At 37.2% G+C, this 19,143-nt stretch overlaps 1 protein-coding gene and 1 long non-coding RNA gene across 2 annotated transcripts; one reads left to right on the top strand and one right to left on the bottom strand.

Annotated features, from left to right (window-relative positions):
* The first annotated feature begins 37 nt into the window (after positions 1-37).
* Positions 38-8,971, top strand: LOC121740054. The gene is made up of 3 exons (XR_006037529.1): positions 38-97; positions 7,457-7,459; positions 8,960-8,971. It is a non-coding gene; the product is annotated as an uncharacterized LOC121740054 (long non-coding RNA).
* A 2,345-nt stretch (positions 8,972-11,316) lies between these two features.
* LOC121736032 lies at positions 11,317-12,926 on the bottom strand. Its single transcript, XM_042127069.1, has 2 exons — positions 11,402-12,926; positions 11,317-11,330 (listed from the first exon to the last, which is right to left on the bottom strand). The coding sequence occupies exons 1-2, from the start codon at positions 12,825-12,827 to the stop codon at positions 11,317-11,319; spliced, it is 1,440 nt and encodes a 479-aa protein (XP_041983003.1). The 5' UTR covers positions 12,828-12,926.
* Positions 12,927-19,143: the final 6,217 nt, after the last annotated feature.

Genomic DNA, 19,143 nt, shown 5'->3' with positions numbered 1-19,143 from the left:
GCCGAAGTTACATGGCGTAAATTACGCATGATTACGCCCGCAATGTCAAACGCATAAAATAAACGGACGGAACGCGATGGAATAGTGTGTCGTCGCCGTGCGGGCGTAATCATGCGGAATTTACGCCGCGTAACTTCGGCCTAGTGTGTTTAGACACTAAGATGTTATATTGTTTTATAACAAAAACTTATATTTACGCCTTCTTTATAGAAGGCGTAAATATAAGACAAAATAATATTACTTACTGCAATTTTTCACGCTGGAGGCAGTACTAGCATGGAGAGTAAAGAAAAAGTTTTGTTTGACAACGTTTCTGTCAATATTCTGATATGACGTGTGCAACATGTCTGATTTTGGTCGGATTATTTGCTGTTTGTGCTAGCAACGCCCTCTGCTCCGACCTTTGCGTTATACTCCCTATAGATAATACCCACAAACTGATGATACATAGGGAGATAATGAAGATGCGACTGAATTAAGTAGGTCTACTATTTCATTATTATACATAGGGATGTATCATCAGTTTCTCTGATTTATTTAATAACTAAATGTCGCCCGCAACTCCGTTGCGTCAAAATTCGTTTATCGCGCGGGAACTGTACATTTTTCCGGGATAAAAAGTATCATAATAAATTAATAATATAATGTCCTTTCCCGGGTCTCAAACTATCTCCATATAATCAAAATCGGTTCAGCGGCTTAGGCGTCACTATAACAGACAGACAGACACACTTTCGTATTTATAATATTAGTATGGATGTAATAACTGTTTGATATAATAGGCAAAAAAGAAAGATTACCATTTTATGTTCCCAATAAACCACGCGGACCGAAGTATATCGGAGTCGGATCATAATCTGCGGCCGGGAAATCGATATGTAGATTTTTTATCTAAATCCTGGGAAGATATCAAGTATGTACCCTACATGAAGATGTAAGTTAATGAAGTGGGTAACTAACAATTTGAAAACTGACGTTTATTGCATAAATAAACGTCAATTTTCAAATTGGAGGCCTTGGACCGGGAAAATGGTATGAAATAAAAATGTTGATTTCATGTATAGATATTATATTAGACTAGCTGTTGCCCGCGACTTCATCCGCGTGGACTTCAGTTTATAGCGCACGGTGTCAACAAAATTGGTGTCAAAAGCTTTTAAGTTTTTAAAACCCTGCTACCCTTAAATCAAAATACCCAAAACAGCCGTCCAGTGTGCACATAATATTTCTTTTTTTTAATTAAACTTTTTTATAAGGCACACCGACCCCCGGAAGCGATAGCGACTCTTGGCGCCATCTGTTATGAGTTTTTGGAACTAACTTAATTTGAACGAATTTACGCATTTTCACCCACTTACAACTCCTTTTTCCAGTTAAAAAGTAGCCTATGTCCTTTCTTAGGCTCTAGACTATCTGTGTACAAAATTTCATAACAATCGGTTCAGTTCAGTTTTGGCGTGAAAGCGAGACAGACGTTTACCCATAAACTATTTAGTATTTATTACATAAAGACTAAAGTTAATTGGTATATTAACTTTATGAATTATGATTTATTATTGGTAGGCTGTTGTTTCTGATATCTATATTGGTAAGTGAGCCGTGAGTTATTAATTAATAACGTGTGTAACAATCAAAAGAATCGAAAAATCCAACTCAACATGATACCACCTCTTATAGAAATACATATGAGCAAGCGATAGCACGATCTAGGCGACTCTTGGCGCCATCTGTTATGAGTTGTTGGAACTAACTTTATTTCAACAAATTTACGCATGAAAATGCGTAAATTTGTTCAAATTAAGTTACACCCCCTTACAACCCTTTTTTCCAGTTAAAAAGTAACCTATGTCCTTTCTCAGGCTCTAGAATATCTATGTACAAAATTTAATAACAATCGGTTCAGTAGTTCTGGCGTGAAAGCGAGACAGACAGACAGACAGAGATACTTTCGCATTTATAATATTAGTATAGATAAATGATGAAGTTAGTAAGTTTTGTTAAAAGGTTTGTTAAAATTATAAGGGAATTTTAGTTACCCACTTCATCCACTTACGTCCACATATGTGGGAGTGTGGGTGTGTGGGTTTTTGAGGTATTTATGGGTTAAGTTCGTTGCGAATATAAATGTGCCTGGGTGTTCAGGTATACGATTGATTTACAATCGCTTTGTATAATGCGAGTTTGTTTCACTGTGGTTTGGTAATAAATTAAACTTATTTTTTTTACTCTGTAGGGAACAGAGTAAAAAAAATAAGTTTAATTTATTTACTGAATGCTTATGGTAAAGTCAAAAATACGAAATAATAATAATAATATCTATGGACGCTTCACACCACGTCAGTCTGGCCCCGTGCTAAGTACCTAAAGGACTTGTGTTACAGGTACCAGACAACGGAAATATATTTAATACTTTTATACTATACATATATTTAAGATTTTTATTATATCATACACATATTTAATACACATCCAGACCCGGGAACATTGAAAACTTTTTTGTTCCGTCGGCGGGATTCGAACCCGCGACACCCGGCTTGAGCTACCAACGCGCTCACCACTGAGCCACAGAGGTCGTCCAAATGGTTTAATGGTTAAAGAGAGCAAGTGAACAGATTGTCTTCTTGGTGTGAACAGGTTAAATTATCATAGCTATTGAATGAGATGCGATAGAGATTAAAATAAAAAAATACGTGTGGCATCCGGGGTCCGCCGCAGAAGATACTGCATAGCATTTTTTATAAACTCATGCAATCACAAACACCGTGCCGAACTCTGGCAACATCGCACCGACCGACCAGGTGTTAGGTTTCTTTCGTTACGGAATTTCTTGATTCGGTCGCCGCGTTCAAAGCCCGCGATAAAAGCTATTCAATAGCTTAATAATGTATTTTGTCCCTTAAGAGGATACACCAAGGGCGAGAGAAATTGAAAATAGGTATTTGAAAATGTATTGCTGGCTCAAGTCTCCCACCGCAGAGCGCGATAGAGACAACACGACAAAAGTTCTAATAAAAGAACAGAAAATCTTCGAATCGTTGTCCGCTGATTCCTTCTCCAAAACTTAACCGATTTAAGTACTTTTTTCATTAAGAATTAAAGCAAGACTTGAGCTGTGTTAATATGTTTTATTAATTTTTTTTGTATATTCTAGCCAGTTTTCTTTTCTGGGTGTTTGAACACAGAGGAAAATCTGGCCATTTTTTTAGGTTTTTGGACGTTCATATCTTTTTTAATAATAAAATTATGAAAAAAAAGAAAACATAGGGACATATATAGGGCTAATAGTGGCCATAGATATTCGGGAAAAAATCATAACTCTACCGGCATTATCCAGGGAGGAAACAGGGGACAACGTTTGTATGGAAAAACGGCGGTGTGGACTCCTCTTAACAGTATGAGGCGTCTTGCAAAATTACGCTACTAGTAATTCAGATTTCAGGAATGCTATAGATCAGGGGTCACTAAATGGCGGACCGCGGTCCGCATCCGGACCGGCGACCTATTGTGAGCGGACCAAACATGTTCGATTATGTAAAAAAATAATTTCGGTCTCGACATACTGATGAACAGTACCAACAAAAATTGTCACTTTTTTCATTGACAAATATTTTACGCAAGTAATTTTCGTATTTTTTTTTTAAATGTGTGGACCGCGTAGGTCCGCGTATATATATATATATATATATATATATATATATATATATATATATATATATATATATATATATATATATATATATATATATATATATATATATATATATATATATATATATATATATATATATATATATATATATATATATATATATATATATATATATATATATGTATGTATATATATATATATATATATATATATATATACATATATATATATATATATATATATATAAAACTCAAAGGTGACTGACTGATTGACATAGTGATCTATTGACGACCTCTGTGGCTCAGTGGTGAGCGCGTTGGTAGCTCAAGCCGGGGGTCGCGGGTTCGAATCCCGCCAACGGAACAAAAAGTTTTTCAAAGTTCCTGGGTCATGGATGTGTATTAAATATGTGTATCATAATATAATAAAAATCTTAAATATATGTATAGTACTCGTATAAAAAGTATTAAATATATATCCGTTGTCTGGTACCTGTAACACAAGTCCTTCAGGTACTTACCACGGGGCCAGACTGACGTGGTGTGAAGCGTCGATAGATATTATTTATATTTATCAACGCACAGCCCAAACCACTGGACGGATCGGGCTGAAATTTGGCATGCAGGTAGATGTTATGACGTAGGCATTCGCTAAAGGATTTTGATCAATTCCACCTCCAAGGGGTTAAAATAGGGGATGAAAGTTTGTATATAATAATACTTCTTAACGCGAGCGAAGCCGCGGGCAAAATCTCGTAAGAATATATTTTTTAATAGATAGAAAAATGAAATGAAACAAATTAGGAAGTAATTGTAATGAGGTGACGAATCCAAACTTATCAAGGAAGGCATTATGGTTGGACAGAAGGTTGAATTTGCTTTCTTATGACTGAAATACTATGAAAATAATCGGCGACAATTGCTATCAGGAGTTGATCCATCTGCTTCTTATATCTTACTAGCCCAAAATATGTTTATATTCTGACCAGTTTAAGCGCGACCCTCGTAGCATAATTTTAGTATGCTACGAGGGTCGTGCTTACACTGATCAGACTATAGTCGCTAGTGTGAATTGATCCTTATTCCATAGTCGATATTCAGCTGTAAACAGATGGGGCGAACTTCTCAGTTTGAAACAATCCACCGTCTTGCGGTCTGCGGCGGTGGATTTGCCGAAGGAGGAATTTTATCGTTCGCTTCCCAAACAAAACTCTAACATTAGAATTTAGTGTGCTACAATGACTTGAATACCTACTTTAATATTACTCAATGATGAAACATAATATTATGTATGTGTTAATTTCCTTATAATTTCTAATAACAAAAAAGGAAAAGGGTTAAGTAATTCTTAAACCTAACCTTTAAGCATCTCTATTTGTTTTAACAAAACATCATCTTATAGGAAGATATGCCTGCCTTTATCACTTCGCCATTTTTAGCCTATCACAGTTTAATAGTCCAAAATTACTATTGGAATTTGGAACCTAACCTAACCTAGGCGCTCTCTCTACAATTGTCTTTATATAGAGCATGCATGGTAAACATAGACAAGTGACAATAGATAGTATGATATTGTTTACAGTAGGTACAATAGTAAAGTAGTTGTACACTCACTTTGCCAAAATTAACTTTCCCGAAATATTTTCATGATTGCTACTTAATTTGCAATCCAATAATTCATTCAAATATTAAAATTAGTCAATCACAGGTAATTGGAGCACAAATAATTATGTCATAACAATTAATTTATAAAAGTTGTGATTGCGGTAGTTTAGCACTCACACTGACGAGAGAAATATTCGGCACAGAGTAATCATCAGCAATAATTATCGGTCTAAATTGATAATCGTTGAGTCGTAATTCAATAACGTGTTATATTATGTCGGACAACGGCAGCCAGTATGCGTCGTTCGCCGGTTTGTTGAACACTCAGTTTCATTTATTCCTAGATGTAATTGTTCAATTAATGTAACCATTGATTCATATTTTTTAAATAAGTACTAATATGGCAATAGGTCGTTTGTACTAATAGGGCAACGTGCCAAAGTTCGGCGTTAAAAAATGTTGTTAAGGGAGATCTGCGATCTCCCTAAAATGTAGCAGAGGTTCTAAGGACCCAACAGAAGTGACGAGTACCTTAGAACCCAGACCCAAAGCTTATTTCAGCTGGCATTGTCTTAAAAAAACATTCTTTTCTCGATTTTCATCTCATATTTTACTTAATAGTAAAAAATAGTCTGTTACGGATTTTTTAGGCCTATTCTTGATATATTTTCTAATACACTGTAATATAATAACAATAAAATATTTTCCATTCTATCATCAGCTCAGTGAAGGTCGATGTTGAGTTCGGATCTTAGAACATGACCATCTTGATGTTTCTTGAAACCTACCGTTCAAAATTCTTAGGTATTATATTATGGGTTTATGCTTTTTAAGAAGTATGAATACAATATAGGCTGGAGAGTGACGTGAGCCTGATACCCAGCTGATGTTTTTATTTAACTGCCATCGCGCGGCCGGCGGTAAGGGTTACCGGGGGAATTTGTTTCGCCGTCACTTCCTGTTTATCGATGGGGCCATTCTTCATACCGCTCCCTTATTTCTATAATATTTCACCCGGAACTCGTGCCGATATAACATCACACCATAAATACCACTCACTTCAGCGCGTTCGCATTTTTATTGAAGAAAAGAGGAAATAGAGACTAAATTCCAAAGGACTTAATGGAGGAAAAATCACACAGAACTTAAATTATTTTTTGCGATTGTGGAAATAAAGGGAATCCCAATTTTAGTGTTAAACCAATTGAATTCACTACAAACACCCTATTGAACATACCAATAAAATTGTAAAGGCAAAAACGAATGTGTTAATTTTGAACAGTCGACGGATTTCCCACAGTTAATAGTAGATTATATACGCTTTGGATTTACACATTGGCTAATGAAATAGTTATTATGTCCGAAAAACCATGTATCCGTGGGAGACCCCTTGAAATAACAAGGACGTCGACAAAAGCAAGTTGTAAAAAGTCTATTTGAGTACTAAAATGTTGAACACCACAACAAGAAAATTTCAACCTAGATCGGTTCACGATAAGGGCAAAATAAAATGAGAAGTCCGCCCTTAATTAAATGATAAGGTACTTTATGAATTTGAACACTAACGAATTTACTTTTCAACCTTTTTACGGTTAAATAATAACCCCGGCCCGCGGACCCTTTTCAAAAACGCCGCGTCACGGTTTTTTGTCACATCGTGACGGAAATAATACGTCACATCTGAAATTTTATTCGCATAGAATAAAGGAATCAGCCAAGTGACCTACTGGGTTAGAATTTTTCAAGTACAAAAGTTGCTTTGGCTGTAAAACTTCTTAATGCCATTCAGGAGTATATTAATTCTAAAAAGTCGATTAATAATCACTCTGTATAAGTAAATATCCAGTTATATAAATCAAAGAAGTCTTTTTAAGGTTACATAACATTGTAGTGACGTTCGGTAGACATATGACGGGTACGAACATAGAAATCTCCCTGGGAATGTTCCCCCTGGCTTTTATTTGCATTGGAGCGAAAATATTTAATCAGGCGTATAATCTTAGAGCTTCCTTCGCCCGCTCCGTCGCGATATGTAGATGTTGTGCTTTGTTTGTCACGCGAATATTATGTATTATGTTATAACCGTAATATTATACATGAAGACAGTAATAGTATTTTTTAAGCGGGCATTTGTAAAATGTAAACTTTTAAATAAAATAAAAATTGTTTTATTTCTGAATAAATTTGAATCAAATATTTTCAGAATGTTGAACTACATGTTGCCTACCACCGGTTCGGTTTGATATTTCCCCGGTTCGGCTTTGCCTTGATATTAAGATGCTAATTGCTAAAACTGTCTTGGGACCCACATCGAAATGAATCAGACGTATTTTACCACAAATTCGCAATGAATAAAAGTTAAACAACCTAAAAAATACCACAGAAACAATAATAATATTGCTGTAAAACTAAAGTCAGAACAATATAAGGTGGTACCAGCGGTCATTAGCTTTGTCCACACTGTGCCTTTTTCTGTTCGTCAAGGGCATGCGTTATAGCGCAGTCAACAGCGAAGGTGAGGCATGCCCGCGACGTATGCTCTCTAAGCGTATCCAAAAAACAAAAATGATAATGTTGGCGTTGCATTCGATTCAATTATTGAATGCGCCAAAACGAAAGTTGAATGAAAGAAGATGACGAAAATTGAAGACGAAAGCGCATAATGTGGACATAGCTATTAGCTTTTTCCACACTGTACCTTTTTCTGTTCATCATGGGCATGCGTTATAGCGCAGTTAACAGCGAACGTGAGGCATGCCCTCTGACCGTATCCAAAACTTCAAAAATGACAATGTTGGCGTTGCGTTCGTTGAGGCATTCAAGTTGAATGAAAGAAAATGACGAAAATTGAAGACGAAAGCGCATAATGTGGACATAGCTATTGACCTTTCTAGTCTAGGAGCTATGTGAAAAATACTCGCACTGCATTCTGTTAACTTAAGAATAAAATTGGATTCTTGTAAAGAATCAGACTAGTATTATAGTTGCATCGGAAAACGTCTTGGGGTAACCAAGTAACCAACTTTGAATGATAATCTCCAACTATTAATGAGTTTGAAGTGATATAATTCATACTGTGTTCACATCATGTATGCAAAATATGATATCACCCTCATTCTAGAAACATCTGTCACTTCATTGTCAATCGCGGTTTGTATAGAAAATTATTTATGAATAAAATATTTTTTGACAGGGAGTCAATGACCGCTACAGACCGAGTTCCGCGATTTGAGTATAATTATAGATTTAAGTATATTATCATTTATTCAGAATTCAGTATATTGGATTGTTTACAGTGTACAGTACAGGAAAGAGCTCAACAGACAGACAAATTTACGTTTTCTCCATCGTAGCGTCTCATCCGATTAAAATCTGCAAATAATAAATATTAAAATAAGAATCATCCAACAAGGATGGCCTATGGTATTCGGTCATATACCGATCGCAAGCATAAGGCTGCGTTTCCACCAGAGCTGAGCGGAGCTGTGTTACGAGGAATGTGTTTTTGAGAATAGAATAGAGAAGAGAATAGACCAATAGCATTGCCGCGCTGAACGACGTCATGGCAAAGTCATGTCGTTGAAGCGATTCTATTGGTTTTCAAAATACATTTCTCGCAACACAGCTCCGCTCAGCTCTGGTGGAAAGGCAGCCTAATTCCATTATGTACAAATTAATAATAATATTAATTAAACTTAAACTATAGTTAAAATGCGTTTTAGAAGGAGATACAGCCCCATTACACTTAAAATGAAACTTTTTCGTAGGTCCGCACATGGCCGTCGCGTACAGCGCGCCAGTGAACACTGACTGCAACGGTGTGAATTAGCTCCGTTTGAACGGTGGAACATTTAGCGCGTGGCTCGTCTACCTCACTTTGAATATAGAAATCTTTGGACTATACATGTAAATGGGTAAACACTTTCTCGAGAATAGCCCAGGCTAGTAGGCTTTTTAGTAACTGTAGGATTATATAATTCGATAGATGTTAAGCTAGTTTTTTGCTTTTATTGTTATGTATTAACCATCAAAAAACTTTCTGCCATTCTTTTACGAGTGAACACTAAAAAAGTTATTATAAAAGCCGGTCGTAGTGAGTGTCTGTATGTGTTTTATAGTTTGAAACGCGCACTTTATGTTTTATTTGTTATTGCGTATACACTACGGTTGAAATATCCCATTTGGGCTTTTTTATTTATGTGCATCAAAGGAAATACAACGTAAATAGACAAAAGGACTAGAAAACTAGCTTAAAGCCGAGCTTTGCGAGGGCTCGCGTCGTTTTTCTGCGTGGTACTAATCTTGAAGGCAGTTTTTTTTTAATATTTTAATAGTAACCAAACCTTGACTGACCGATGATAAAACATCAACATATAAATAAAAATTACTGCACTAAAGCATAAATCAATAGGCGTGATAGTTTTTCCGTTACATACATAGCTTGCAATATTAGATTATTGTCAATCGAGAACTGTTATACTCCTCTTTTTATGAAAAGTACCTGGATGACCGAGCTTTGCTCGGTATAGCAAACACTCATTGACTTCGTGTTACTTAATAACGCCATCTGCTGGTCGTTAAAACAATTAGTTGCTTACAAAATAGTATTATTATTCGCCAATAGATGTCAGGAAGAGTCATATTTTTCTGTTTATCGATTATCGATACACGATACAAAACACGCATTAAAAGACATTTTCTGAAAATAATTCCTAGCTAGATCGATTTATCGCCCCCAAAACCCCCTATATACTAAATTTCATAAAAATCGTTGGAGCCGTATCCGAGATTCCAATTATATATATATATATATATATATATATATATATATATATATATATATATATATACAAGAATTGCTCGTTTAAAGATATAAGATTCAAGGAGTTTTCACTTATGTCCTTTCCCAGAACTCAAAGTGCATACGACTATACGTACATCTATACCAATCAAAATCACTTTACGGTTCTGGTATGAATAAGCCAAGATAGTCAGACACACGTATTAGGTACTTCTCGTGGACGTAATCGTAAGTATATTTACTTAAATAACTGTATTTTAAAAAGATAAAACCGACTTCAAAATTGTTTACAATTGAGAATCAAAACTACCTATCTCCAAAACTACTGAACCGATTTTGATGAAAGTTGCACTATTCCCTAAGTTGAACGATACCTTTTTTTTAAGTTAAATAATACCTAGTACAACGAAAACAGAATTATTGAAATCGGAATGGTAGTTCCAGAGATATGCAAACACAAACATAAAAATATACATACATACATACTTTCATACATACATACGCTTTTGAAATTTGGCGCATTTGTTCAGACGCTGATATAGACTAACTGTAGGGATCCAAGGGGAAGTTTAGTAGAGTTCGAAAAGAGTATGTTGTTTGAGCACCTTTATTATGTAAGTTCACAAATGTTAACGTGTTAACAAGTACGCGTTGCTAAGTGCACTGCTAAACCTGGAATATAATAAAATAATTTGACACCACAATGACGACACGGCGCGTCAACGTATTAAGTTAGGTATGTACAAACCGTACATCTTGGCAACCCAAAAAAACAATAAAAATATCAATTAACAATAAATGAAATAGTTCATTAGCTTAAGTATAAATGTAAAGAAATATAAAAGTTAAAATATAAAGGTAAAAGTAAAAATAAGTATAAAATGACTTTTCACAACAAAATTACTTAAAATTGAAATTAATCAAAATTAAAAGCAAAGTTGGTTCTACTGGTGTTTTCGCTTCGTGGTGGCTTCGGTGGTGGCATGACTTGGACTTGAACACCATCATCTCGTCGGTTGTGACGCCGCCGGTGAAATGTTTGAAGTTCGATATCTTCAGTGGGTGCAAGTGGATGGCTCTTTTTTTTCTTTAAACAGTGGGGATATTTCCTCAGAACCCACACGAGGCCAATAACAAGCGCTACTACCAATAATAAGTATGTGATGACATACTGGTGTATGTCATGCGCTGATATGATAGGCGACGGAAAGTGTTTTTCCCGCTCCTTTTGCTCGGCAATCTCTTGAGCGATTATTTTTGTGTCACGTGCTGTAGACTGGAACAAATTCGGAGTGTAGTCGTATGTAAAATTCACTATTTTGTTTACAGAATTGTCCAGCGCTGTACTTGCAACCTCATAATCTAACTTCAAACGGTTGTTGTAACGATTATGCGCGTATATCGTTAAGTCATTCGACTGGAGTACACATCCTTGTGGCAGCGATACTATTCCCGATGACGTCATAGTATGTGAGGTCACGTCACTGTCACATATGGATCGTAAAGTGCACGTATCGCAGCATATGACGAGCCACTTGTTCGACGAATGCAACTCGAGCCACGCGTCCTTGCATGACGCGCTTTTGACGTCACAGGGCTCGAGGTTTTGATGTGACAGTAATTTAGCTTCACATGGAGCTCCGTTGCTATGCAAGTCAAAAATAGGTTTATTTGTTTTGCATATAATTTTATCTGAGCTTTTTTGGAGACAGGTCTTAAGATCATCTTCTTCTAGCGAAATGTATATATTTTTCTCTAAGTTCACTGCGATGTATTTCGAGGAAATTCGTATATATGCGTAGTTTTCATTGTTTTTCACAGGCAATGGTATTGTCCTGTATAAGTTGAAATCTTCATTTGACACAAGTGGTATATGCATTTCAAAAAGAAAATAGTTTTCGGTGACTCGCGCCTTCACATATATCAACGTGTAGAGATCCTTTATATCTTCTTTATAGTTTTCTACAGGTAATGATAAGTCTTTCGGAATTCTCCCGGATATTTCGTTCAATTGCTGTATAAGATGAGCTGGAGATATCAGGTGCACATCTATATGTCCTTGGTAGACGTTTGTAAGCGAATTGAACAGCATGTTTTGGAAAGTCTTTAAGCTGTTGATGAGAAGATACACAGTCAATGATGCCGAGTTCAAATAGGTAGTAGCGGAGAGAATCTGCATTTCCGTTCTAATTGTTGCCATGTTTAAGTTAGTTTGGTTGACAAAGCGGTCCATCATATCGAATTGCCGTTGAATGTTATCTTCACTTTTCTTCAGTACTTTGTTTTCTAATTCCACGATGCTAGTTTGGTTTTTTATTAGCTCAAGTAAATAGTCCTCGTTACTCTGAATTCTTTGTATGTCATTTTCATATTTTTCAGCAAAACGTTGGTCCAAAATTCCAAACAAGCTATTGGCTACGTAGCCCACTCCGTCCACCAAACCGCGTTTCTTTCTGCTAGTCAAATGTTTGTGCGGATTTATCAAAATCGAGTTATAATGACCGAGCAGTTCTATCTCGTGACTTAATTGTTCTACGATAGTTCTGCAGTTTTGTATGTTCGCACTGTGACACAAATCTTTCACGGAATTAAAATAGTTTTCGACACGACGAGTTCCTTCCCAGTACGTTGTTATGTTGTAATACATAATTAAAGTCCATTCATTGTGTTCCATCTGCATTTTACCGATTGCATCATAATAGATAGGGCGCTCATGTTCTAAGGTTGTAATTTGAGCTCTTGACCCATATGATCCAGATATAAATGTAAACATTGTCAGAATCGTTAGTAAAAAACTCGATAATTTATTTCGACCTTTTCTGCTTTTGTTTTCAGAATTTGACCTTTGTTCCTCCTCAGTTGTGGGATCTTCTTCTTGGCCTCGTGTGGGTTCTTCTTCTTGGTTTTCGATTTCAGAGCCCAACGGTAAAGGTGATAGTTTTGTTACAGGACGTTTGATTACCCCTGTTCGAGTCTTGATGGTCGTAACTCGGACATACCCGTCAGCGCCTGGATGAGTTTCGAGCACCCGCCCTAGGGCCCATTTTCCAGGAGGTAAGTTGTTGTCTTTGATCAGTACGATATCGCCGACGCTGATATTTTTCGTAGGTTTGTTCCATTTGCTCCGAGTTTGCAGTTGTGTTAGGTATTCGTTGGACCAATTTTTCCAGTATTGTTGAAACATTTGTTCTACAAGTTGCCATCGACGACGTACGCCAATGTGAACATCAGTGTAATCCGATAATGGTAACGTCATTATCGCGCCGCCAGTGATGAAATGGCCCGGTGTTAAACAGTTGTAAAATTCTTCCGGATCTTCAGTAAGAGGGCACAAGGGCCTCGAGTTCAAGCAGGCTTCTATTTTTGTCAGTAGCATTGACATCTCCTCGTAGGTAAGTTTCTGGTCACCTAGTACTCGTCGTAAATGTCGTTTCATGGATTTGACGGCGCCTTCCCACAAACCGCCCGCGGTCGGCCAGGCAGGGGCGTTAAAATGCCACTCGACCTCCAGTTTAGCTAATTCATCAAAAAATTCCGATGTCATGATGTCTTTGAAATTTATGAATTCCTTACGTAGCACCTTTGCAGCGCCGATGAAATTAGTTCCACAATCTGAGTACATATGTTTAGGGGTGCCACGCCTTGAACATAGTCGTTGAAAAGCTGCTATGAATGTTTCAGTGCCGAGATCGGAAACAAGTTCAATATGGACGGCTTTGGTAGCCATACATATGAATATTGCAATATATCCCTTAGAAGTTTTAACGCCTCTGCCTTTGTTTATTTTCAGTTCGATGTAACCAGAGTAGTCAACCCCTGTAAATGTAAAGGGTCGACATGGGGTTACTCTCTGTTGCGGAAGATTACTCATCAGTTGATGGTTGTCGGTTTGTGTAAAACGATGGCAGCGCACACATTTTCGAAGTTCAGTTTTGACAGCCCTGTTGCCGCCGACGATCCAATATCGCTGTCGTATGTGACTTAACGTCAGCCGAGCTCCACCATGCAGTGTAATTAAATGGGAATATTTAATCAACAGTTGCGTTAATCGACTTTTATGTGGTATGATAATTGGGTTTTTCATTTCCACAGGTAAGTATGAGTTTTGGAGGCGCCCGCCCACGCGAATTATCTTATCTTCGTCTAGGTACGGGTTCAGCTTCATAATTGCGCTCCTTTTTGACACATTCTCATTTTTCAAAAGTTGTTTATATTCTTGATTGAAGTGTATCTGTTGTATGGTTTTAATAATAATATTTCTTGCTGCAGTTAGTTCGGTAGTAGTCAGGTACGGGGACTCAGATTTCCTTTTAGCGCTCATATTTGTTATGCAACGTAATATCCAAGCAGTAACTCGGAAAAGTTTTGTTAATGAGCTGCATTTATTTATCAAGGTTGTTATCCAATTATCATCTTCCTGATTTGACGAAGTCTCTTGATTTTTCTTTTCTTTGCAGCCGATGTTTGTATAATATGTTTTGTAGGTTGCAGTCTCATCTGTTTCAAATTTCTTCAAAAATGCAGGGCCTTGAAACCATAGATCGAAGGTCATTAGTTTGGTAGGTAAAATGCCTCTGCTTGCACAGTCAGCTGGATTAATCTCTGACTTAATGTAACGCCATTGTGTGGTAGGTATAATGCGTTTTATTTTTGTAACTCGATTGGATATGTAGGCCTCTCTTTTAGTAGTGTCCCCTTGGAGCCACGCGAGAACTACTTGCGAGTCACACCATGCTTGAATTTTCAGATTGTATTCCGAAAAAACTTTCTGAGTTTTTTCCATAAGTTTAGCCAACAGTAAGGCACCACACAATTCAAGTCTCGGCAGGGTTGTTTTTTGTGCTATAGGAGCCACCCGTGTACGAGATACAAGAAGCGTAATTACCGGAGCTCCGTCGGAATTTTTCACGCGACTGTATATAACACAAGCGTAAGCTTTCTCGCTTGCATCACAGAAACCCAGTAATTCTATATCTTGTTTTGTTTCGCCAATCCATCTTTTCAGAGTTATGTTGTGAATTAATGGCAATTCTATTTTTAGTTTCTGCCATTCTTTCTCAATATTTTGGGGAATTTCGTCGTCCCAATCAATGTTTAGAGTCCAAACCCTTTGAAATAGTAATTTTGCAGTAATGGTCACCGGAGACAGCCATCCCAGCGGATCATAAAACTTCGAAATTTCGGACAATAATAGTCGTTTTGTTAATTGTGTTGTACTTTGTTTTACAGGCCATTTTAGGTGAAAGGTGTCGCTGCTGGTGTTCCAGGTAAGTCCCAACGTTTTTGATGTTTCATCAGTTTTGAAGTCGAAGCTGTTTGTTGTTGAAATTTGCTCTTTAGGTAAGTCTTCTAATAAAGTTGGGTAGTTGCTGGACCATTTTCGTAAATTCATTCCCGCACCTTTTAGTAAATCGATTAGGGACCGCTGTAACTTCTTGGCGGCTTCGAATGATCGTTCACCACTCACAAGGTCATCTACGAAGAAGTGGTTTTTCAGGACCTCTGCAGCTGCAGCGGGGAACTTATGACCATCATCCATGGCGAGTTGTTTCAGTGTACGTAAGGCCAGCCAAGGAGCGGGTTTGGTACCGTAGGTCACTGTACAAAGTTGATATTCTTGAAGAGGCTGTTCTGGTGAATCCCGCCAGACAATTTTTTGCAGGTGTTGCTGATCTTCATTTATCCACACACATCGATACATTTTTTCGATATCAGCAGTAAAGGCAAATTTGTATGTTCTCCACTTCAAAATAAGCGACTGAATATCTTTTTGAAGATTTGGGCCTTTTTCTAAAAGGCTGTTCAAACTGTGGCCACTCGATGTTTTTTGAGATGCATTAAAGACTACTCTCAATTTGGTCGTTGTAGAGCTCTCTTTCAGAACGCCGTGATGTGGTAAGTAACAGTCGGCGGGTGTTATATGAGACGAAAGTTTCATATGGCCAAGATCCGCGTATTCTCTGATAAATTCTTTGTACATAGTTGAAAGTTTTTTATTTTTAGCGAGCCGTTTTTCCAGTTGTAAAAATTGTGAGACCGCGATGGGTTTCGACGAACCTAATTTTTCTTCAAGGTTAGGGCGGAGTGGCATCTTCACAACATATTTTCCGTCGGCAGCTCGTTGTACTGTTCTCGAATAAAATTGTTCACACTGATCGTCCTTGGAAATATCTTCCGAATTATGTATTTCTTCGCTTTCCCAGTATTTAGCTAATTCGTCAAAATTCACCAAGGTCACGTGGCAATTAAAAGTTTTCATTTTCCCACATAGGATCCATCCTAGATGTGTCTGTTGTGCCACAGGGGATTGACAGCTTCCTTTTAAAACTCCATCCAGTATAATGTTAGAGTAAACATCGGCACCCAAAAGTAAGTCGATGGGGCGCGAAATGTTGAAGTCAGGATCAGCCAGCTGTAAGTTTTCCAGATGAGGCCAGTTCGATTTTTCGAAAGTAGCATTCGGTAAGTTATTTGTAAGTTTTTTCATTATAAGTGCTTGTACTTCGAAGTCGTATTCAGAGTGTATTGATTTACAGGATAAGTTTAGTTGACCCCTGCAATCACCAGATACTGAACCAACCCCCGAGATGGTAGCGGCGAACCTCTTCCTCGGCAGGCGTAATATCTGTGCAGCATTTTCTGTTATTAAGTTTACTTGCGAGCCCTGATCCAAGAGGGCCCTAAGTTTAACGTAAGTGCCATCATAGGCCTTTATTTTGAGTAGAGTAGTAGTTAGTAAAATTTCAGTTTTATCCGATGATAAGTGATTCGAAGCTTGTTGCTGAGAAGAGGACGCTTGTTGTCCAAGGTTATTTTTGCCATTCGCTGGAATTACCCAGTTCACGTTGTGTAACATGGTATGATGTTTCATGTTACACTCCTTACATGTTTTCGCCGATTTACATTCTTCGTTATTGTGGCTATAAAGACAATTTTTGCAGAGTTTCAACTTCGCGACGGTGTGATTCCGCTGGGCAATATCCATGTTAATAAATTTAGCACATTGCATTAAAACATGATTTCCATTACAATTCGGGCATTTTCCATAAGTAGCGTGATAGTTATAAGTTTTCTTAAAATCATATGTAAATTTTTTTACAGGTTGTTTGTTGTTAGCAGGTTTCCAATGAGATGTTTTTTCGGAAGTGGTATTTTTCGCAGATTTTGTTGACTTTGCAGTTTCATATGCCATAAACTTGCACTCCAAAAAATATAAAAAATCTTGCAAATTTTGTAACTCTCTGTGGTCTCGAATTTCGTTCATATAATCATTTAAAGTTGTTGAATCTAATTTTGGTAACATTAGATGCACGATCATTGGATTCCACGTTGCCGTATCCAGCCCGATGTTAGCTATGCCGTTCATGCACTCCTTGATGGCGTCATGCATTTTCTTGAGATTGTTGGCGTCAGGTTGCTGTATAACAGGGAGACTCATCATTGTGTTGAAAAACGATGAAAATTGTAAGCGGCGATTATCATACCGTTGCACTAAAATATCCCAGCAGGAATTGTAGTTTTCAGCACAGACGGATAAATGCTGTACCAGACTTTCTGCTTCCCCCTTCAATTTAGTTTTCAGGTGTTTCATTTTTTGTGCTTTATTAATTGTTGGGTTGTTATGGATCGTTTCGAGAAACAAATCCTTAAAAGATATCCACTTACTGTAGTTTCCATAAAAATCAGGTATTTCCATTTTCGGTGCCGACTGCTGATAGTGAGCATTCGACCAAATTTTAGATTGAAGTTGTTTTCGCAAGTCATCATATTTTTCTTCGATATCTGAGTACACCTGGTAATAATGATCGTTAGACCCCTTCAGCTGAAAGTCGATTTCCCAGTGCAGTTTGTCGATGGACTCCCACTTCGATTTTAAAATGTTCAAATTATCTTCCAGCTCCCACTTTTCACTAACTCTAGTGATGTCGATTTTAGCCATTGCACGATAAATCGCATTAAAATTGCATTCTTGTCTATTTAAAAGTTGTTGCAATTCTTCAGATTTTCCGTCCTCGCAGCCTTGAGCGTAGTCAACAGAAATGTCACTTAAATCAAAATTCACACTCTGTTTTTGCTGTTGCAAGTATTTAAGTCTGTTGTTTATGTCCGTTTTCGTTGCTAAATACATTTCTTTAGTTTTGTTGTAGACGTCTTCAGAAAAATAATTTATATTTTTGTCTTCCAGTTCCAGTAGTAATAAGGCATTTCTCGCCTCGAAGTCTCTCCACTGTTCTTCCAGAGATGACAAACGTATGTTGAGGTACTCTTCAGTTTTTCGAGACGAAGAATCTTTGCGATAGTTTGCACACAAAGACTTGATATTCTCGAAACAAGTTGATTGAAGTTCAAGTTTATCCATGTTGATGTTATGAAATAATGTGATAGCTCACTAAACTTGGCACGTAGTTGACGGTGACAAGTACAGCTAGGCGTAGTTCACGACACGAAGATCCAATTTCGATGAATTGGTCGTATCCAAATCTCGCTATGATTATGCACTCTTACCCAGTGTGTGCGTCCTTGTCTCAATGCAGCTGGGGATTCTCGCTTGTGAGAGGCCAGCCGCACCGATTCGCCACTGTCGTAAGAAACACACAAAACACGCGAGAATAACCTCGAAGGACCAAAAAAAAATGTAGGGATCCAAGGGGAAGTTTAGTAGAGTTCGAAAAGAGTATGTTGTTTGAGCACCTTTATTATGTAAGTTCACAAATGTTAACGTGTTAACAAGTACGCGTTGCTAAGTGCACTGCTAAACCTGGAATATAATAAAATAATTTGACACCACAATGACGACACGGCGCGTCAACGTATTAAGTTAGGTATGTACAAACCGTACACTAACATATACGAAAATTGGGCAGTTCTGGAAATATTACATATATTATATATGCGTCGAATTGATAACCTCCTTTTCTTTAAGTCGGTTAAAAATATAAGGGATATAGTTATTTGAACTTACAAAAATAATAGTCTCAAAATTGATACTATTTTCTACAGTAGAGTTCGTAGTTGATATATTATCTAGTATCTGGACCTTATAAGAAGCCGTTTATAAATCTATAACACCCGTCAGATCGCCGGCTCGC

The sequence above is a fragment of the Aricia agestis genome, chromosome 2, assembly GCF_905147365.1.
Source record: "Aricia agestis chromosome 2, ilAriAges1.1, whole genome shotgun sequence".
Classification (NCBI taxonomy): domain Eukaryota; kingdom Metazoa; phylum Arthropoda; class Insecta; order Lepidoptera; family Lycaenidae; genus Aricia; species Aricia agestis.
The sequence above is the reverse complement of the archived record's forward strand: the minus strand, read 5'-3'. Positions and strand labels throughout refer to the sequence as shown.

Excerpts from the sequence above, each read along its gene's own strand:
- LOC121736032 (XM_042127069.1), bottom strand. The coding sequence starts at position 12,827 with ATGTTTACATTTATATCTGGATCATATGGGTCAAGAGCTCAAATTACA.